Raw genomic sequence first — 21,990 nt, forward strand, 5'->3', positions numbered from 1 at the left:
TCTGTTATTCTAAAAATTAATAATAGCAATTTTGCTTTATTTTATTTTATTTTATTTTATTTTGTTTTATTTTATTTTATTTTTTAGGCTGTTGCTTTACTTTGCATTAGTTGCGTTCTTAAATTGACTGTAAATCCACTAGATGGCTCGCTTCAGCTCTTCTTTGTTCGACTCCAATACCTATTCCAGACGGTAGGGGGCAGCATCGGTGAATGATATCTTGTGACTTTAACGTAGAGCAAGACGCGCTCGCTGCGGCTTTTTCGGTTGTATCTGCTGATCGGCTGTAGGGACTTCGTACGGTAGGTGGAGTTCGCTTTGCTTTCTGCTCCGCGGGACCAGGCTTCTGCTGCGATGTTGAAACAGAGCTGAAATTACAAACTTTCTGAGTCTGATACATCAAAGGTAACTTTTCTCCTCGTTTTACATTTATTTGTTAATGTTGTCCGTTAGCATAGCAGAAACGACAATTCGGTTTCTTAGTCGTAAATGATTAGCTACAAGACAGTAGGTATTCGACAGAAATTTTGGGGTCAAAAATGCCTTTTTTGGTGGCTTCATTCCGAACAACTAAAAAAATACGGAAATATCAGTGGATTTGTGTAAAGTTTCTACTATGTTTCCTGAAATTTTACCACTATTTTCCTGACAGTCAGGCATTTTAGCTAGCTAGCTTTGCCGATGCTTGACAAGCTCACGTCTCAGATGAACCTGGCTTTTCTTATCATGTTCTTTTATTCTCACACTTTGCGTGACATACGTTTTCAGACCTGTAATGTATGTAGTGAACATATCATAAAACACAGCGAAAACCGAAGACTTTTCATGTAGTAGTCGGTAAGCTAACGGCACTGAGCGGCGGTTCGTTCAGGAAGAGAGGGCACACTTCAGAAGTGATCTTTATGTAACTATTTTTTTCTTCGGCAGAACATTCATTCGCCAGGTTTTGGTGAAAAAACAGCGCGTTTCTCCAACTTTAATCTTTGCTATAATTCATTTACACACATATTCTAAGTAATTACTCCAGGTCAAGCAGTTTAATGTAAGATTTAGTTAAGTTTTGTGCTCAACTGTTGACAATTTTAGATCCTTTACTAGTATTATAAAGACAGACATAAAGAAATGTTATAATAGATAAATAGATGTAACTGTTTTTGGTGATGCTCTCATTTAAATTGCCATTACGCATGATTTCTGACAGCAGTGGGTGGCAGCTGTTGTTGTGAAATTCTTTCCCTGAGTAAGATGGTTCTTAAAGCTAACCTCAAAGGCTATAAGAAGGTGTGCGTTAACTTATGTAAAAATATGATAAAGGATTTGTGCATTTTACCATTCATATCATATTAGAATGGTCACAGATTGCTCTTTTTGTCACTCTAGGCATGGAGCTCCACAAATCTGTGACCTTGTGGATGTTTTTCTTGTGCTTGATTGGAGAAAGCAGGACTGAAAAACAACCGGACGGTCAAGCATCCGATAATGGTTTGACAGGTAAGACACAATCTGTTCATTTTATTTAAGTTTCTTTTTGTATTATTTTTTTAAGCTATTTTATTTAGTTTAATGTAATACACAGTATTTATTGACAGAGTACTACAGTCCCTGTCGCATCTTTGTGATTGTGCAGGCACTAAATCGAGCTGTGCTGAGAATAGTACAGCTGGCATTTGCCAATAAGCCCTTGTGCTTCAACTTGGAGCAAGCCACCAAGTCTGGGTGAACTAGTGTTTATTAGACTGAAACAAGTTTAGGAAGCACATCTGGTAGTAAAAATAAGATTAAATAATAATAATAAAATGTTCATATAAAGTTTTTATCAGTGTAATGACAGTTTTTTGTTTGTGTTTTTGGCTAAATGCCTAACATTTTTTGGCAATTTAAACACTTTTACTGTCAAATATGTCTTAAATGGTATGTAAAACGTATATTTGCTGAAATCCCGATATATAGTACTCTTTTTTTTTTTTTTTAACTTAGTCCATGCCTTTTTTTTGTACATGACAATATTGATAAAAAAGTAACTTTATTGACAGTTGAGCCTTAAATCTTGGTTGATTTCAAAACTTTCTAGTAATGCAGTTATTTTAAATGGAGGTTTGTTTGGCTGCCTGATGTTCAAAATCAGGGTGCAAAGAAGGGAAGTATTTAAAAAAAACAGTAAATAAAATATTCTTCCTTTGAGTTTTATGTCAATAGTTCTTGTTCTTGCATGCTTAATCAATTTTATTATTTCTGTATGTTAAATAGTCAAAGAAAAACTCAAAATCTAGGAAATCTGGATAAAAAGTGTTTTATATTTTGTAGAGTATGAAGCCGTCCATTATTATTAAATGACATTAGCTTATTACAGCTGGTTTTATTTTACTTAACATTCACATTTTCATAGAGAAATGAGTTTCATAACTCCAACTTAAAAAAAAAAGTAGAATTGCTAGTATGTAAAAGTCTTATCTTGCATCTCCAGAGGTTTGCAAGCCAAATAAAAAGAAAAAAAGACTTATTTTGGGTTATGGGAATGTTGCAGGTGGTTAACTTTACACTCATTGTCATTTTTTTCAGTTGTAAGCATGTAAAGTGAGCGAGTCATTGCTTTTGTGGTATGTGGCTTTGCTGGTTTGCTAAAGCTTAAAAGGCTTGCATGCAAGAGTTAAAAGAAAAAAAAGAGAAAGAAATCGCCTTTCTCTACGCGGAAGTTCAGCGTGTGTTCAGTTTTTCCCAGTTTTGGTTTAGCAGGTTTGCCTGAAACTCAAATCAAATGTTTAGACTGGAAAATGTCTGGACTTGTCTACTTATCAAATGAAACCAAAAGGTTTTAAGGTTACAATTCAAGATCTTACTTCCTGCTTTTTTAGTTTAGATCTTTAAATCTAAGTTTATTAAATCAGTTAGTTGGAGGAAATGTTGTACTTCTAACTTTCAGTTTAGTGCAAACCAAATGGTTTCAGTTTTTGAGCTGTTAGCATTGATTACCTGCAGCTAAAAGTCAAATCTGTTGGGGGTTTTGTGCATCAAGGCTTAATCATTCATGAAAAGGGAAGTGGAGTTGTATTTAAACACAAGTACTCAAACTGTTGCGATGGTGTCTCATTGTGTTCATGAAAAGCATTTGCTTGGGGAAGTCCTAATGTATCGATTTATTTTTTTTTTTTTTTTTACCCTTCAATACCTTCATCCAGGCAATAATGGATCATAATCACTTCCTTTGTCTAAGAAAGCTAATGGGTCAAGGAAAGTTTTATATACTTTATTATAGATATGTATTTACAAAGTTTTTAGTTGAAAAAGTAATATGTGGTGTTTAGACTTGGTAAGCAGTGTTAAATAAATTAGGTGAATGCTTTTTGTACAGCATTTTTTTTTAAGCAAAAACACACCTGAAAGATAATTATATATGTAAAAGACTAAAATTGTTAGAAAACATAACTTCAAAATTAAGATTACATAAGTTAGTTCGGATTTCATATATTATTATATATAATTTTAAGACATAATAAATGTTTGGTAAGAAAAAAAAAATGTTTTTGTAATTAACATATCTAAAAGTGAATCTCAAGTATGTGTTTGGGGAAAAAAGTGAAAAGGAAAGATTTCCTTCTGAACGAAGTGACACTTTTATCTTTGATATGATTGTGAGGTTTGCACCGCCTCAGGAAGTTCTGCTAAAAATACACGTTAGACAGGAAGGCATAGAAAGAGAAGTTGCACGCTGTATGCTTAAATCAAACGCCAAATTTGAATTACTCTTGCTACAAAATCATAAATGCATCACCATTTTTCTTTTAGCCATTTTGCTGAATAATCAAATCAAGTTGTGAGCGTGTTGTAAAGCAAATAAAAACTCAACATTTACATAAATTACAGAGTATTTTATAGAAAACACAATATTTAAGTTAGTCTCCCCTTAAAAACATTCTTCGATCATCTTTTGAGCAATTTTAAAGGTCTTCTTAGTGGTCTTTTAATTATGATTATGCAGCTTTTAGCCAATCTTTTTAACGTGTCTAGGACATATTTTCTGCAGAAACTATGAATTTTGGGCTGGACCGTTAGTGCAGACCAAGCCCACCGTGAAACGCAGCAGAGCTTGTATCCGACTGAGCATATTTTCTACATCACAAATACAAGTTTTTAAACATAACTTTTCTGTCCGCTCATGATTACCACTATGTGAATAAAAAAAAAAATACTCAGGAAAGCAGTATTAAGATTAACTTTTCTTACTATATGTTCTCTGTCATGAGAAAAGTGCCACAAAAACATGTTAAAAACACTATTTTCATTCATTATATTCATAGTATGGCTAGACTTAGACTTTCTAACAACAAATCTTGTAGTAAAATGGATACATTTCTGTTGCAACAGCAAGAGAGTTATGGAGGGAAGCTCCATGAGGGTCTATGATGATGTTAATAACAAACTCAAGGAAGACTAAACACCACAAGCTTTGTTTAATGTAGTCAAGTTGTTTCAAGACAAATAAATCTAATACCAAACTGAACGGCGATGTGGGAGGCAAACTCTACTTGTGTTTTTCCCCCTTTCCATGGCATACATCACACGTTTACTATTTTAGCAACCTGTGGCTCTTGAGGAATCCCTGACGTCACTTTCTTCCTGTGCAGATTTTTGCCGCTTCGACGAGCCGCTCTGCAAAGACGAGAACGCTCGCCTGAGCTTCGAGGCCATCCGCAGCATCCATAAGCAGATGGATGATGACGCTAACGGCAACGTAGACATAGTGGAGACAGACGGCGTAAGTACCCACCTTTAAGCTAAGGCTGAGTATATGCTGGTTTGCTGTCTATCTTGGTGGTCTAATCGTTGTACGACTGGAATCTCCTACACTTCTAGTTTTTGGATGATTTCTTGTTCCTGCTTCACTGCCTCTTCTGCTGAGGCGTTTGTCAAATAATTAACCAAATGCTCATTAAGTCTAGTTGTAAGTGGTGTTCATTTTCCATGTTGTTTGCCTGAAGGCAACTCATTGTTGCTAGTGTTTTCAGTGACAGCATTTGGGTTTTTATGTTTGTGTTAGGCGCTCAGACAGCAAGTCAGAAGCTGTTAAAGGAGTTCTAGTTTCTTTTTTTTTACTCTTTTAGTGGGCAGTTTATTTGGTTTAATTTCTGTCATGAGGTCCAGGTCCAAAACGGACAACGCTGCAGCTGCAAGGCTTTTAATAGAAACAGTTTGAATACAAACATTCAAGCGCAAGTCAGCAAACAGAGAAATTATGTTTGCTGTAATAAAAGGAATATTTAAGGGGAAACCCTGAAAAGGTGAAGCTCATTTTGTGAATCAACTCATAACAGCACTGCATTTCCAAAGGGTACAAGCTGATCCAGGTACAGCTCTGGTTCTTTATTAAAAATGTCTAGGGGAAAGTGTAGTTGACGTCAGTTCATTGTTAAAAAACAAATGACATGAAATGCCTCCATACTTGAATAGTTGCTGTGATCTCAGGTGTCTGAGAATTAAGGCGTCATCCAGAAAAGTATTGGCGGTGTAGAAATAGACTTTGCAAAATGTGGTAGTCTGAGAAAACCTTGCAGCGTGAATGCATTTTTGAGATTACGGCGCTGCAAGACAAATGAGTGCAGATCTGCAGATATGTCAGGAAATAAGATATGGTTTAAGGAAGTCAATCTTGTGTCTGCAGATGCAATGTAACCCAGAAGAACAAAAGCAGAATGGGTCTGAATGAATACCAAACAAGAATAAAGCGTGGTCGTGTTGAAAATGTTTCAGGAGTTGGTCTGAGTCAACCTTTCCATTAAATGATAAAACTTTTTCAATTAAAAGTTCCCTTGTAAGCTCCTTTCATACACACCGAGAGGATGATGTGATGTATGTCAATCACTCCCAGCAGTCTTTTAATTATGATTATGGTGGTTTTTTTTGTCAAAATCAAAAAGTCTACGTCGTTTTTTAGGACATATTTTTTGCAGAGCAGAAGAAGTTCATTAGAATTGCTCATCTTGGTTGTGGTTTGCTTACACTCTCTCCCACTAGCTAAATAGCACCTCATAGCCCCAAGCTAACAGTAGCATAGCAAAAACACAGCTAGCAATATCAGAGCTATCCAGCTGTACAGTTTGAATCAGATGATGGCTCAGACGAGGAAAATTAAGACGTTAATGGATCTATTTGTCTGCAAATGGATAAACTTGAGCTTTATTAAATCTCTGGTTTCCATCTAGTCCTTATCCAATGCAGTTTAAGTGAAGAAATACTAGTAAGTGCAGTTTTAATCTTACATTTTTTATGAAGTTTATCAGTCAGAAATGAGCATTTTCACACTTCTCTCTGTTTTTGTTTAAACTGTTGAAGTTCAAACTGAAAAATAAGTCAAGTATTATAGAGTGAAAACAAAGAGTCACAATTCAAGATTTTGTAGATTTAATTGAATTCTGACCAGGAGACACTGCATTGAGGAGATTGATTGACAAAGTCAACAACCAATCAGGACGCAGAATTTGTTTGCTGTTAAGAAAAATAAAAAATACGCAAAATTGCACTGAAAAAAATTGGCAAAACTGCATGATTGTGAAAGTTTAGGGACCGCTATATGTTGGTACAAATGAATATCTACTCCAAACTGTATTAAATAGTCATTGTATTTGTTCATTTATTTTTAAGGAAGACCGTGTGCAAAATGTGAACTCTGTTTTCACTGTTCCTGTTTTTTTTGTGTGTGTGTGTGAAACTAAACATTTTTACCCGTTCTTACGGTTTTGTCTTGTAGTTCCTCAGAGAGGATCTGAACTACCATGACCCCAAGGCTAAGCACAACACTTTCCATGGTGATGACCAGTTCATCAGTGTAGAAGACTTGTGGAACGCATGGAAAGGTTCTGAAGGTAAGTTTGATAAGCCGGGAGCTTCTTCTTAGGTATTAACCTCAAAGTGTCATGTTTTTTTCCTTTTTTCTTTTACATTTTAGGGAAGTGACCCTCTTAAAATGCAACATTTGAATTGTTTGGATGTTTTTATGTCATGGATGTATGGGGGGAAAAACATTTATTTTATCAATTCTTAGAGAAATCAATATAAAAACATGATCGATAAAATAATAATCACACTTTTCCTTTTTTGACAATTGATTCAACTCTATTCTATTATAACTAGCTGCACTATTGCACGTATACTGGTTCTGCATGTACATTTACCAACTTTTACCTCAAACCACAAAACCATTTCTTTTTTTAAAAAACACCAAAGAGTCTGATTTACATTTTTTTGTGTCACAAATATAACCCTCAGCCTTACGAGTCGTAGCTGCTGTAGTTGCACATGCCTGCCTGCTGAACCTTCTCTGTGCCTTCAGCAGCGTAAGGCCGCTGATCTGACCCCACGCGCCGCAAAGAGCAGTTTATCAGCTGCAGATAGCTGCTGAGTGGAAGTCATCGAGTCTGTCGACACAAAATTCACAGCCACACTCCTCCTTTTGACTCGGCCAGTTTGGCCTGTTTGTTCATGGGAGCTCTGCTGTATCTGGCACACGTGTCCGTTCACACCCTTTCAGTCGAAGGCTTCGGCTCCATTTCTTTTTTTTTGTTTGTTTCTTTGTAGTTAGTGTTCTGACCTACTCCGCTTTGCAGTTTCTTGGTAAAACTCCTGGGGCGTTTTATCAAAACCTGAAAAGCAGATTTTCTCTTTCGTCACATTTAGATTGACACAGTGGGTTTTTTTTTTTACTTAAAACATGCAACTATAGAGGTGTAGCTTCACCACTTTCCAGTTTAATTTGTATTTTTATGTTAATGTTTCTTTTAAAAACACTTCGATTTGACAAATTTTTTTTATCATGAGACGGAGATACTCTTCTCTAAACCCCTCTTATTTGAACCTTTTCACAGCTCTATAAGCATTTTTTTTTCTTTCAAGCTTTGATGTTAAATCATTTTGACACAGGTATCTTCAGGTCAGCTGCCTGTTGATCACAGAAGGCATGTAGGATTTTAATGCTAATCTTTTTATTGCTATGAGACGGTACTGGACATGTGGTGAGCAAATACCATTCGACTTGATTTGTGGTCATCGTAAATAATTAAAACAAACTTCTTGCTCCAGTTTTTCCCCTCACCGCACAGCAACTTTAGAAAGATTCTGTTGTTTTCAGAAGGTCAACATGGCTACTTGTGTTCCCTGACCAGTTTTCTTTATTTCCCCTCAGTGTATAACTGGACAGTGGATGAGATGGTGAAATGGCTCATCACTTGTGTAGAACTACCACAATACGTGGATGCATTTCGGAAGATGAATTTTAATGGGAGTACAATGCCACGGTAAGATTATTCTTTCTTATAGTAGTTGGACTTTTATTCTATTTCATTGTTTTAAACTTGCCTCATGACCGGGCATGTCCAAAGTCTGGCACAAATGCAGCTTAGGTTCAAGTTTCTACTGGCCCAAATTACCTTATATGCCGTTGTAAATATGTGTTAACAACCTGTGACTACCTGACCTTCAGAGCTTCAAGGGCCAAACGAGAAGAACAGTTTAATGTTTCTTTTTAAAGAACAAAACCACAGAAGTTTATACTTCCGAATAGTGTTATTTTCCTATTCTTATTTTTTAAATTTAGACTTTTATAGTGAACATTAAGGAGTAAATCGTGTGTAAAATTTCGTAAATAGATTAAAAAAAAAATATATATATATATATATATTTCTAATCTTCCTTGTAAAGATGTATCTAGGTGTATGTTCTGTTTAATGTGAAAACGTGAGGAAAAAAGTGAAAGTAATACAATTTTCCTTTGAATTTAATGGTATTTGAAGGGTTTAAGGGATGCTGGCCTTCATTGTTGATGCATCTGAATTTTTTATCTTTATTTTAGGCAATTACCATTGGAATTAGAGGATATATTGCGTAAAGACCTTACACAGAAGTGAAGATGGATTGCTCCACTTTCTACTTTCTTCATACTTCCTGTACAATGAACACACATTTGTTCTCTTTCAGGCTTGCTGTAAAAAACACCACCCTGACTCTGTCTATTCTGAAGATTTTGGACCGCAGCCACGTGCAAAAATTACAGCTAAAAGCCTTAGACACCGTGCTTTTTGGAGCACCTTTGAGTAAGTAACAATACACGGGAGTATAACAGTTTTATTTCCTTTTTGTTTTAATTTGAATCATTGTGAGTCTTGAAGTCCACTTTGATGTTTTCTTTTTTAATCATTTTAATCTCACGTTATCAATAAAGTGTCAAATTTTGACCCAAAAGAACCCAAATCCAACCAAGTGGACTACAGAACACATTTCTGAAGTTATTCTGTTACACCAACCTCACCACAGGTTTTTATGGGTCTCTTCTTAAATTTAAAATAGTTTATGTAGCTATTTTTCTTGTTTTTGTCCCTCATTGAACACGCATATTGATTAGTTTAGTTTTAGTTTTATGTAGTGAGAATAGCGGCTGATCAGAAACCAAAATCTGTCCTCCAGTAGAGCACATTAATAAGGATTCTTGTGATACACAGCAAGAGAAGCTTTTAGTTTAAGACCATTTTTAGTCTCCAAATTTGATTTAGTAATTTGCCTTTAAAATAAGCAATTCATGGCTAATTTTAGTCCCTTCAGAGCAAACAAAAACACAGCCTGGGAGTGAAACGAGCACAAGTTCATAGATTTTTCTCCTGTTTATGATTAATGAGCAGTCTAATGTCTCGACAGGAGATCAAATGTCGGCGACTTTGTTCTGAAAAAGTTACCGTTCACGTTGCAGTGCCAGCATATCAAGTTGGCAAACATCCAAAGTGACCTGAATCAGAAAGAGAAACGTAATTCTTCACAATGGGGGCTAATACACGGAAGCTTTCAAACTGAAACGGAGCGCCACCACTTCCTCCCTGAAACGACCGCAACAAATCATTTGCCATTAAAGAATGTTACAAGAACAGCCTGTAAGGACGCCTATTTTCCTCAGGCGTAGATTTAAAACACATCTCAATGTCTTCTCTATGACTTTTCTATCCGATTGTCTCACATTTCCATCGGTCTGCGCTGGTTCAGAGCATGAGAGAATTCATCTTCAGTCGGTATTTGCTGTTCTGTATTCCTGACGCATCCCTCTGCACTCTGAGACAAGCAAACACCCATCCTCTCCCTCTCTATCTCTGCACCACGTCTGCATTCACTTGCTGGTAAAGGTTAACATCACAATGTCTGCTGTGTTTCTACACGTGTACGTCTTGACTTTTATTCAGTTATAGTAATTAGCATTTTAATCACAACTTATTTTTGTTTTTTATTGTAGAATATTTCACTAAAAATGTTACTGCACTGACTAACAGAATAATTTAGTGATCTTTTTTTTTTTTTTTTTTTTTTACTGAATACATTTACAGCTTAAGGGGTTGATAAAATGTATTTATTTAGGAACCAAATTCTAAAATAGTCGTCCAGTTTGTGATGAATCAAAAGGAGAAGGATGGAAAGCATTTAGATGCAAAAGGATTACACACCTTGTAACCATTTGTGTTTGACACATGCTATTGTGGAGATTTTTGTTACAGAACATCCAAAGAATGACATTGGTCTGGTCCTGACAGCTTTTCAAAATAAGAGCTTCTTAAAAATCGTTAACAGATGACTTAGAAGAACAGCTTTTTTGGACATCAGTGACACCATGTTGAGCCTACAGAACCAGACTGTTTTAGTTTGGTTTACCTAAAGATATTTGCACTCTGAAAATGAACAGCTTTATAATATTTTTGAACTTTTGTGACTGTTTACTATAGGTTATTGTAAATTACATTATAGGGGAATATTGTTTGTCGAACATCTTTAAGAGGAACCTTGTGAGCAGTTTTATCTGAAAGCCAATGTGTCATTTTGTCACTGAAAAATCAGATCTGCAATAAATTAAATGTTTGATCTTTGCATCTGAACTTATACCAAAACATAAAAAAAGCTCTTCAGTACAAAAAAATAACACTTTTTGCATTGGAAGTGATAAATTTAGGGGTTTCTATCTTCTTTTTTTGCAGTTCAGTTAAGTTAAGTGCATTAAAATAAGTTCATTTTAAGGTCAAGAGGATCTGGTGATCACGCAGAACAAAATTCTATGTAACAGAAGTTCTTTTTTGTTCTTTTTAAAGCTTTTTCTGAAGATTTTGAATGAGTATGAGTTTTGGAAAATTCATCTTTGTTTTAAAAGATAATCTGCACTGAATATTTCCTTTTGATTGTTTTATTACCACACCTTTATTAACAACAATTTATGCAATTGTTTTACTGAAATAACGACATAATAAAGTTTTGGAGAACATTAAATGTCTCGCGTGTCACAAAGCACCCTTTTGTTTGTTTTTTGAGTATACTTGCAAAAGTAAAACATGACAAATGTGTTGTTTTTAAGTCATTTTTGTTTATCTATAATTGCTTTGTGTCCACGGTCATCTTTTTAATTTAATTCTAAAGCAAATCATTTATGCTTTTCTGTTGATAACTGGATTTGTAATAAGTAAACACCCTTTTTTCTGTTTTTTCCCCAACATTTCCCTCTACAGTGAAATCTTTTCTTTACACAGACCTCCAAACTCTTGCTTTTTGCGATTGTTTGACTCCATTTTCACTCTAAATGAATGTTTTGTACATGTCTGTTCATATGAACTGATACCATTATTTGCACTACCGTCACTATTTGCAATTCTCACAGGGATCAGCTTGCTGTCCCTCCTGCAGCTTCGGTCAATATTGTTCTAAGAAAACAGACGTGAAGGATATTTCTGTGCTGCGATCAAACAAGCATTGAACTGAATACAGTTAACTGTTGGCTAAAGTGACGCACTACCTTCTGACATGGACTGAAACTGAAGATTTTGTCATTGGAGGGGTTGGGAGAAGAATTCAGATTCAGCCATAGAAACAAATACTATTTTTTTTGTATCTTTTTATGTCTTCAAATCTGTTGCTCTATTTGATCATTGTTTATTATGTAACTATATACTTCTTTCCTTTCTTCAGTGAACAGGCATAACCACTTGAAGGACTTCATGCTGGTTGTGTCAATAGTAATAGGAATGGGAGGCTGCTGGTTTGCCTACATACAGAACCGCTACTCAAAGGACCACATGAAGAAGATGATGAAAGATCTGGAGGGCCTGCAGAGAGCTGAGCAGAGTTTGCATGACCTGCAACAGAAGTGAGTCTTTTTTTTCTTCTCCCTGACACACATGACAACTAAAACGTGCTGCACTATGTTCAGTGGGAATTTCTAATTTTCTCAATCTCAAACTATGTTCACATCGCCCTCGGCAACACACGTTCAAGCGGCCACTTCCAATGAAAAGTCTATGTAAATGTTCATTTTAGGCTTTGCTCTTAAAACTCAGTACTGAGACTCAGAACTAACACTATCCCTTTTTATTAAAAAATAAAGAAATAATTAAATTGGACATCATCTTATTTAAAAAAACAAGATGACACCCATACCTTTTTTTATGCAAGACGTCAATGAATGAATGAAAGGAAGTGCAGAACGTCACGCTTGACGGTCAAGTCGAAATTGGAACAAAGCGACCTGAGGGCTTTGGTAGCAGGAGACCTCATGAAGTGGCCGCATGGAAAGACTTGAACCTCTGGGAATGTCATGTTTTTGTTATATTAAAAACAAGTGAGAGGCCCTTTGACTGTCCAGGGAGCGAGCAGCCATAGGCTTTCCAATATGACTGTGACATTCTTGGCAAGACTCCTCGACTCTCCTGGGGGGGAAAAGTGTGCCATTACTCTTATTGCTTTTATCCACCACATGGCTTTATGTTTATATTCAGTAATACTGTAGTATACTATTTTTTTCTACCTCCTGAGCACTAACCAGTGGAGTTGTACTCCATTGTTTTAGATCATCTTCATCAGGATGTTCATCTCTTCTGATCGCTAATTCCTAATACCCAATGATCCCTGATTATCAATCCAGGAAGTGTTTTGTGAACTGGGTCAGTGTTCCTCTGTGCACATATTTGTTTATAGCAGAGCAGCTTGAAATACTTTATTACATTATTTGAACTGTGTTGTGGTTGTTATCAAGTTTGCTGAGTAGAGCAGAAAGTGGATTTTGCTGATCCCCATCAAGTTTTGGCTTTTTGTTCAGCGTTGCAGTGCAGTTTATCTGCAGCGCTGTCATTTCACTGCATTTGAATGTTTGAATCTGCCTACAGTGGAAGCTCAGAGACAAACAAGCGTTTTTGTTTTCGTCAGATGAGGTACAGCATGATGTATAAAGAGTGGGATCATTTTTTTTCTCTTTTGAGTCAGCAGGGGATGCTGCTGACATCAGTCTCGCCCGCTGCTGGAAGCAGGTGGCGCTTATCTGATCATTCTTGGCGCAAATATGTCTTTATTAGATTTGTGCGTCTTATAGGTTGCAGTTGTGGCTATGATGCTGCAGTCAAATGTAGGTCACAGGGTAGTGCGAAGGGGCCTGTATCTCTTTCTAGCCCTGTGTGTTATGGAGCCTGAGCGGAAAAAGATCTGTCCTCCGTGTGTGACAGAGCCTTTCTTCCTGATCCCTCCGGCCAGCTGCTCTCTTTCCATACCACGGAGCAGAGCCTGTGGTGGAATCGAGTAGCCTGGCTCAGACATGGCTTCCGTGGTGGGAGGCTTGGACGAGGAGTTCTAAGTGCCTGTTACAACTCTGACACATTGACATTGTGAGGAAATGGTGATGAGCGGGGCTGCTCAGCACGTCAGCTGTACTTGGTTTCCTGAAAAAGGTTTCAACAGTTGTGAAGCAACAGAAAATTAACTTTTCACAAAATAGTTTAAGGCATGCGGTCTGGATTGGTTTCTTCGTCTGATTTTCTATTACCTGTGCTGTGTTCAGAATGACTAATGGAAAGTGCTGCCCCCTAGTGACTAATTGGTGGCATGACTTTGAGCTCATAAACGTGTGGAATAAAAAAAAGTGTTCTGTCCAGTTGCAGCATAACATTCCAGTTAGTTATAGTCTCGCTCGTTAGGCCTTCTCTCAGGTCCAATAATAGCTGGTCTGCTCCAGTGGCAATAATAATAACGTGCTTGTGTAAAAATATCTCAGTAAGAAAGCCACACACATGCTGCGGATGCTACACAAGCGCAGAGAAGCACAGCGTGCTGTTCTAAAGTTACACACCGACAGCTGCTTCTGTTCTCGGCTTCAGTTGATTGTGAGCTGTCAAGCAAGTGAGCGCGGTTCTTGCTTTCTGCATGGCGGCCATTGTTTCCGGTGATGCATGGCTGATTTATTCCATCAGTGACACACACGTGCTTGAAAACGTAATGTCTGTCTGTAGGATTTTAACTGCCAGAATAGGTTTGTTTTTCTAAGTATTTAAAGTAAATTGTGTTTTTAACTAGTTCCTGTGGAGTTTTTTATGATGGTAGAGGACAAACACAAATAAAATGAAGCTTAAAATTCAATTTCTGTATATTTATCTATTTCAATTGTTGTGAACCAGGAGAAAACACAAAAGTACAGTTTGAAAAAGATTGTTTTCATCACCTTGCTGTTTGTGATGCAATTAGGTTGGGGAGGGGGGTGCAAGCCAGCTGGAGAGTGTATAAACAGATGGGTGACTGGAAGGGGAGGTGGGGTTGCTCCTCTCCAACAGTCATTAACTCGGAGGCAAATTTCTAATGAACTATTGCTGCTCTGCAGAAACTATGTCCTGGAAAATGACTTTTGTTTTTATTTTGGCTAAAAACGGCAAACTGGGTTGACATCACAATATCAGCTTGTGCTATACACGTATCACAAAAGACGGCCTAAATCGGAATAAATGGCTACTTTAAATGTTTACACACACACTAAGATGGAGAAACTGTACACTATGAACACCTGCTGCTCTGCAGATACTATGTCCTAAAAAATGACACTCGTTTTTATTTTGGCTAAAAACGGCAAAATCAAAATAAAGGAGCAATTTACAATTGATCAGAAAATGATCAGAGTATAGTATAATCCTGCATCCTGAGACAAACCCTCAGAAATGGAGGAGTTTTAACTGTGTTCCTCTCCCTCTTCCAAGGCTGCAGATCGCACAAGAGGAGCACCGGACAGTTGAGGTGGAGAAGGTGAACCTGGAACAAAAGCTGAGGGACGAGATCAACGCCGCTAAGCAAGAGGCCTCGCGGCTCAGGGAGCTCAGAGAAGGAACTGTAAACGAGCTGAGCCGCCAAAAGTACGCAGAGGAGGAGCTGGAACAGGTAACTTTCCTAATGGCAGTGCATTTAACAAATTAGAACGGAGTGAATTCTGCCCTAACCTTTTCATCAAACATGTTCTTTTTGATTCTCACCACAGAAATAATTAGCACTCCCACTGAGGTCAGTTAGAGCTTGCAAACCACAACAAAGCCCACACAAGTTAGCAAACCTCATCTGTCTTTGTTTGCAGGATTATCACGCTCATCAAATTCAAATCTTTTCATCCTTGCAGGATTTTCAAACAAAATTCCTAGAATTTTGTCATATTTTTCAGGGATCAATATTTCCTCAAACAATAATAAAACAACTCACTGGAATCAATAAAAGCCTTCTTTTATATTTTGCAATTGTGTCTATTTCAGTTCCTCATTATTTAAGTGTTTGTGAATTATTATTTCAGGTACGTATGGCCCTGAAAAAAGCAGAGAAGGAGCTGGAGTCCCGGTGTAGCTGGTCACCACCCGAGTCTCTCCAGAAGTGGCTGCAGCTCACCCATGAGGTGGAGGTGCAGTACTACAACATCAAGAAGCAAAATGCAGAACGGCAGCTTCTCATGGCCAAAGAAGGGGTGAGTGTGTGAGGATGGAGGATCATGATGCATTGATTGTAATGCCTTATTTTCTTTAAAAAAATAAATAAATACACATTTTAAATTTAATTTTAGCAACATGGTTTGTTGGAGGGCGTGGTTGGATGTTAGTATTATGAGTTCGTTGCAAATTTCCTATAAAATGAGAGGAAAAGCATATTTTACTATAGCTTTATGTATCCTTAAATATTTTGTAAATAAACTGAAATAATTCAAACATTCAGGGCTGATAGATATGGTATTTTTGATTTTTTTAAAGATAAGTGATTACATTTTTTTATTAAAATATAACAAAAAACATCCTGAAAGCCTAAAGATTTGGACTATTGTTATTATATACCATTGACATTAAAGCTGGAGTCCTCTCAGAGGGAAGGAGGCAGGGCAGCACAACATCTGACACAGGTTGCAGTTTTTTAACACCCACTGTTAATACACAGTGAATTTAATTCCATTATTTAATAAAAATGTTTTTTTTTATTAATGTTTGTCGCCCAGCCTTCTGTTCATGTATCGGAAATCATCGTGATACTGATCACTAATGTCAAACATTGCATGTTTTCCTCATAAACCATAAGGAAAACATTTGTTTTTACCATTTTCCTGTCTCTTTTAAAACAAAAAAAAATAAATAAAAAACTAAGGGAGAGATTGAAGGTTTTTAAAACATTTATTCATTTTGATTCTATAGATATCAACTAGTATGAAAACTAAAAGTTTGCTTTCATTCTCTGTAGGCAGAGAAGATAAAGAAAAAGAGGAACACTCTCTTTGGGACTTTCCATGTGGCTCACAGCTCTTCTCTGGATGATGTGGACCACAAAATCTTGGCAGCAAAGTGAGTCAAAACTATAAAAATGTCATACAGTTGTAGTTAAAGCTCATGTTCTGGCCTAACTTCTTTTCCCGTTTCCTAGACAAGCCCTCAGTGAAGTGACAGCCGCCCTGCGGGAGAGGCTGCATCGCTGGCAGCAGATAGAGTTCCTGACGGGCTTTGCCATCGTCAACAACCCCGGCCTCCCCTCGCTGGTGTCGGCCCTCAACCTCGACCCCAGCTTCATGGGCGGCAGGGCCACACCCCAGCACTTCCCCATGTCCGACGACATGGAGGAGCTGGACGACTGCGTCATGCCTGGAATTCTACAATGTAAGAGTTCACCAGAACCTGCGGGCCCGTCCGTTGGGATTAGCAAACAAACTCAGAAACACCCGAAGACCTTGCTGTGAAAATAAAATAGATAAATAAATAAAATCCCACTTAAAAACACTTCACTGGTAATGTAGGCTGCTCGGGTCGCAACCGTAAAATGATTACACATTTGTATAATTCTAAAATATAAGTGTTTTTATTTTACTGATGCAATTTTTGAATGAGTACTTTCTGTTGTTTTGTTTTGTTTTTTGGATTCAAATGTTTGGAGTCTGTTTAAGTTTTCTGTCACTTTATTTTTGAGATTGAAATGTCAAGAAAAATGCATCTTAATGACAATATATTTTTGAAGACATTTTCAATTTTTTTGGTCACATTCTTTATAAAAACTCTTTCATAAGAACCTGCAAAATAACAAATGTGAATTAAAAAGTTCATATTTAGGTTTAGTGTGCACACAAACTGCCCAATGAGTCTTTAGTTTGCATTATTTATTTGCTAAGTAAGAACTTAACAGAATTTATAAAATCTAAGCATAAAAAAAAATATTGTTTGTTGTACAAAATCTGAATTATTTCCATAACCAAACCTGACTCACTAGGTGGTAATTTGACTAACTGGAGGTGGAAATCGTGCTACAGACTCCCTTTCCAGTTGGAATAGTGAGTGAGCCTTTTAATCAACATTAATTCCACCTCCTATCTCACTCCCCTCTCCTCCTCCACCACCACCTCTTTGCATTTTGGCTCCCAACACTATCTCACCGGACTAACCACAGATGGCGGCCAACATCTGGAGCGGCGAGCCAGTGACTTGTGGTCCATTTCTTCAGAGTGTCCCATGAGGAAATACCGTGGTTGGCCTTTTATTTCATGCCCTACTTCTATCCTTAGTCTGTCTCTCCCATAACCAAGTTTCACAGAGCTTTTAACACTCGGTAATTCTCCGGAAGCCACCGGATCGAGCAGAAAGAAATAAAGGTTTCTGCATTTAGAGGGAAAAAAAGTTTTTTTTTTTTTGTTTTCTTGGTGCTTGGATATTCACCACACATCCTTCTTCCTTTGTGTCTTTCTAGAACCCAGTACATTGTACGCACACTAATTTTCTTCACATTAACCTTTTCCCAAAAGAGCATGCTTTTATTTTATTTTTTTTTAAGATTGAACTCATTGTAAATTATTAGTAGATGTTTTGAATTTTTACATAATTCTGTTTAAAACTAGACATTTACTTCTAGAATTTCAACATTTTCCTTGGCTATAATACATTTTTATTTAAAATAAAAAAGTAAAAAATGGATTATAGCCAAGGAAAAAGGTTTAAGTGTTTCCTTGGCTATGTCTGAATTCCCTCACTACATCCTAGCCCCTAAAGACTATATAGTGTGGGACTATCCAGGATCCTGGATTTTAACACTATTTAGACACCATGCTCACTATTTTTTTTTGGCAAATATGACATCAAGTAAAAACCTTCTCAATATGTTTGTGTTGTGTGAAAGAAACTTGGATAATTTATAAAAAAAATCCCAACCTTTTTTATGATAAATTGTTCAAATGGGTATTTGGGTCCATATTTGCCAATTTAATGAGCACACTATTTTCAACAGAGACTTTGGAAAATTTTTCTGGAGCATTGTGCCCCCCAAAAATGAAAACTTTATATCAGGGGTGTCCAAATCTAGTCCTCGAGGGCCGGTGTCCTACATGTTTTCCAACCAACCTGTTATTGAAGCTCCTTATTGGCCAAACACACCTGATCCAGGTAATCAGCAGCAGATAAGGCAGGATTTTTGGGAAATGATCAGGATGTCGGGCCTTTAGCGCTGGATTTGGACACTCCTGCTCTATATAGTGCAGTGAGTAGTGAGGGAATTCGGACACAACCCTTCCTCGGTCCTCCCCATATCGGAGACGTTCTCCTTCAAGTGGTTGTTGATGTTTTTTTTTTTGTTTTGTGCCAACAGCTCCCAGTATGGTGTCTCTGCGCAAATCCCACATTGACCCCCAGCTGGCTTTGGGCTCCCAGAGGTTGGTAGAGAGTTCCCTGTTGGGGGGGCATCATGGAGAGGGTACCCCCTATCTTTCCCGGGCTAAGACCACCTTCAGGCAGGCGCGCAGCCAGTCCTTCGGTCACATAGAAAGCCTCCCTCTGGCTCCTCTCTCCTCGGCCGTTTCTCATCCGTCGGTCATCTGTGCTTCCAGCCTGAATCCTCAGTCTGTGCCGTCTTTGTCCTCGTCCTGCTCGGTCGGCGGCGGCGCTGCCGCCTTTCATTCCTCCCATATACATCATGCTTCTTTCCAACCCATGGACCGCATCCCCGATTTTACGTTTTCCGACGTGTCCAAAGAGCAGTCCTCATGCAACGACGGTTTCGGGTATTCTCATCTCGCCTCACACTTTGCATGTGGGTGCTTTTTCACTCCTCCATGCTTTTTTTGTTTCCCTTTTCATGAGCTTTTACACTTTGCTGACTTCTTCTAACTTCTGCACTTTTGGGGCATTCCTGTTTGCCATCAAAATTAACAAGTGTGGAGCTCCGCTATCCGCTCTGAGCCGATGGGATCTGTGGCTTTGAACACTTTGTAGATGCTTGTGGACGACATAGAGCATGCTTTGGCCTCTGTCTTGACGATAAGCTGTAGGTAAGACCTCTCACCTGTGCGTGTTTTTCCCCCCCCCGCAGGGACCTAAACCGCTCCGACTCAGACTCCTCCCTTTCCCTCTCCCAATTCGGTGACCGGTTTTGCGCCACCAGCCCCAGAGGCCACCACGTCAAGCCCGTTTCTTTCATGCACGGCCACGCGGACGACACGGTGTCGCTGCACGCCTTCAGCCACAACGGAGGAAACCGCATCCCGGAGGAAGGCGCCAAAGAGACCCTCTGCGACAGCCCCATTCTCATGAAGAAAATTTCCGACATGGAGAAGTCTCCCAGCCTGGGGGACATCCACAGCTATTCAGAGTCGTCCCGCTCTTTCAGTCCTAACTCTACCGAACCCGACACGCCATCGCCACCAGGAGGGCAGATCGGGATCATAGGGGCCAAAGGCAGCACCCGCATCCCACAGTTATCCTCCAAGAAGAGTCCTCTGGAGGAAGACAGCGGCTCGACGGGGGACGACACGGATTCCAACGCCAGCCGCAAGAAACTCCCCTTCAAGATCTTTAAGAAACCAAGAAATAAGAGCTCCAACTAAAGGAAGTTTGAGCTGCTTGACTGTATTTCCTGTCTAGTCTGTTGGTGTCTTGAAGTCTCGGGCGTCAGTTTTGGTCAAACGATGGCACACTTTGTTACCATTTAGTTGTAGGTTCCACCTACTTTGTGGGAGCAACCAGCTGTTCTTCTCGAGCTGCTTATGGGGGGGACGAGGAGAAAGGGGCAGAACTGTACATTTGAATGAATGTAAAGTATTATTTATTCCTGCAGGTTGAACAGTTCCTCCTCTCAGTTGTTTTCTTTCTCATTCGGAAAGCTATAACGATTTTTGCATGTCTTCACTTTGGTTTGACTGCTATGCCAATGCTCGTGGTGTTTGTTTGTTTTTTTGTTTTCTTTTTGTTTTGTCGATAACCTGCTTAGAAAAACAACACTCGATGTTACTTTAATATGTACTACCTATTCTACAAAAACTGTACGTGTACTTCCCGCTTTCCCCCCTTTCCTTTTTATCTTCTTTGATGGGTACAAGCTTTTGTTTCTTTGCGTTGGAAGAAAAATGAAAAATTCAGGGGAACTTTAAGGAGAGCAGTGATAGTAAAAAATAAATAAAAACTTAACTGTAATAGTATTATTTAAACATTGACTTGTTTATATGGGTAATCTAAAAAGCACACCATTTTGTAAAGATGACAGCAGAACAATCAAAAAGAAGTTTTATGTTTTTCACTCTACTGTTTTGTTTATTTTATGAGCAATTTTTGCATTTAAAAGGTATGTCATTAAACTTGCATGTAGGAATCTGAAATATTTGGGCGAGAAAAAAAAAAATCCTGAAAATTAGTGAAATTCTTTCTCTTTTGTTTTTAAATTCTCCAACATTTTTTCAGTTTGTGCGAGAAACTCAAATTAGCATCCTCTCTCCCTCATGTAGCCGTTCACGTTTTACTTTCAAGTCATAGGTGAGTAATGTAAAGCTGCACAGCAGGTTGTCGGTAAGGGCTACAGTTACAGAGAAAATCTTTTGTGCAAGATAAACAAATCTAGTTTAAACCACTTCAGTTTTCTCAGAAGTTATGGAAAAAGAAAAAGTCAGTTAACAAAAAAAAGTGCCAAATTCTTGCCTTTGTCAGAGGCCTTTGTATCTGTCGTGCGTCAAACCCCTTGAGCCGATTTTTAAAAAAGTGCAACACGACCAGTACTGTATACTTCATTGCCGAATGTCCAAGGGTAATTTTCTTTTTTTCTGTAACGGTATCGTCAGTAAAGCTTGTTTACATTTGTTGCAGCTGATTCCTGTCTTTGGGTTTCAATTGAAAAAGGATCTCGTGCCAGTTTTATTGAGAGTTGCTTAACTGAAGCACAAAACTATGCATATGTAGTAGTAGGCTTTGTAGTATTGGACGCCGGTACTTTAAGGGTGCTCCTGGTGAATGAACAACCAAAAAGTGCTGCAGAAGACTCCACACTGCATCATAATGTAACGGATGGTCAGAATGTAACGGACACATTTAAGAAACCAGCCAGAAAAAAAAACAAAAAAGACAAAAGTTTCCTACTACCGTACTTTTTTTAAACTTCTTTGTACCATTTTTGCACGACAGCTGTAACACAGTGTGTGTGTGTGTGTGTGAGAGTGAGTGACCGTCTCCTCCCGGTATAATGCACTGTAATGTTGATGCATGTCAACTGTCCTAATGAAACCTGTGGCGGGTTAAAAATGGAGTTCAAGGCTCTCTGACTTATCGCTTCTTTCCGAGCTTCTATTTAAAGATACGAGCAAGTATATTTGTACAGAGAAAATAATTTTGCATCTACTGTGGTGGTTTGGACTTTAATGGCACTCCTGCATGAAAGCAATAAACTATTTTGAATGAATCATGAACGCTTTTTTTATAT

The 21,990-nt window shown here is 38.0% G+C and overlaps 1 protein-coding gene across 4 annotated transcripts; it reads left to right on the plus strand.

Moving 5' to 3' along the window:
- The first annotated feature begins 165 nt into the window (after nt 1-165).
- stim1a (stromal interaction molecule 1a) lies at nt 166-21,969 on the plus strand. 4 transcript variants are annotated; one of them, XM_024276691.2, is made up of 15 exons: nt 166-405; nt 1,202-1,281; nt 1,381-1,491; nt 4,623-4,753; nt 6,743-6,857; nt 8,174-8,285; nt 8,965-9,080; nt 11,974-12,151; nt 15,015-15,192; nt 15,593-15,760; nt 16,519-16,619; nt 16,699-16,928; nt 17,710-17,787; nt 18,898-18,961; nt 19,618-21,969. In XM_024276691.2, the coding sequence occupies exons 3-15, from the start codon at nt 1,383-1,385 to the stop codon at nt 20,129-20,131; spliced, it is 2,094 nt and encodes a 697-aa protein (XP_024132459.1). In that variant the 5' UTR covers nt 166-405; nt 1,202-1,281; nt 1,381-1,382; the 3' UTR covers nt 20,132-21,969. The 4 variants fall into 4 exon arrangements, with proteins under 4 accessions (XP_024132459.1, XP_024132460.1, XP_024132458.1 ...); XM_024276692.2 differs by lacking the exon at nt 1,202-1,281 and having other exon boundaries at nt 167-302; XM_024276690.2 differs by lacking the exon at nt 1,202-1,281 and having other exon boundaries at nt 169-405.
- Nucleotides 21,970-21,990: the final 21 nt, after the last annotated feature.

Source organism: Oryzias melastigma, linkage group LG13, assembly GCF_002922805.2.
Source record: "Oryzias melastigma strain HK-1 linkage group LG13, ASM292280v2, whole genome shotgun sequence".
Lineage (NCBI taxonomy): Eukaryota > Metazoa > Chordata > Actinopteri > Beloniformes > Adrianichthyidae > Oryzias > Oryzias melastigma.

What these genes read in the sequence shown, in the direction of transcription:
- stim1a (XM_024276691.2), top strand. Translation starts at nt 1,383, where the DNA reads ATGGAGCTCCACAAATCTGTGACCTTGTGGATGTTTTTCTTGTGCTTG. An exon ending in CGCATGGAAAGGTTCTGAAG is followed by an intron (nt 6,858 to 8,173) that starts GTAAGTTTGATA and finishes ATTTCCCCTCAG; the next exon opens with TGTATAACTGGACAGTGGAT. An exon ending in CTGGCTTTGGGCTCCCAGAG is followed by an intron (nt 18,962 to 19,617) that starts GTTGGTAGAGAG and finishes CCCCCCCCGCAG; the next exon opens with GGACCTAAACCGCTCCGACT.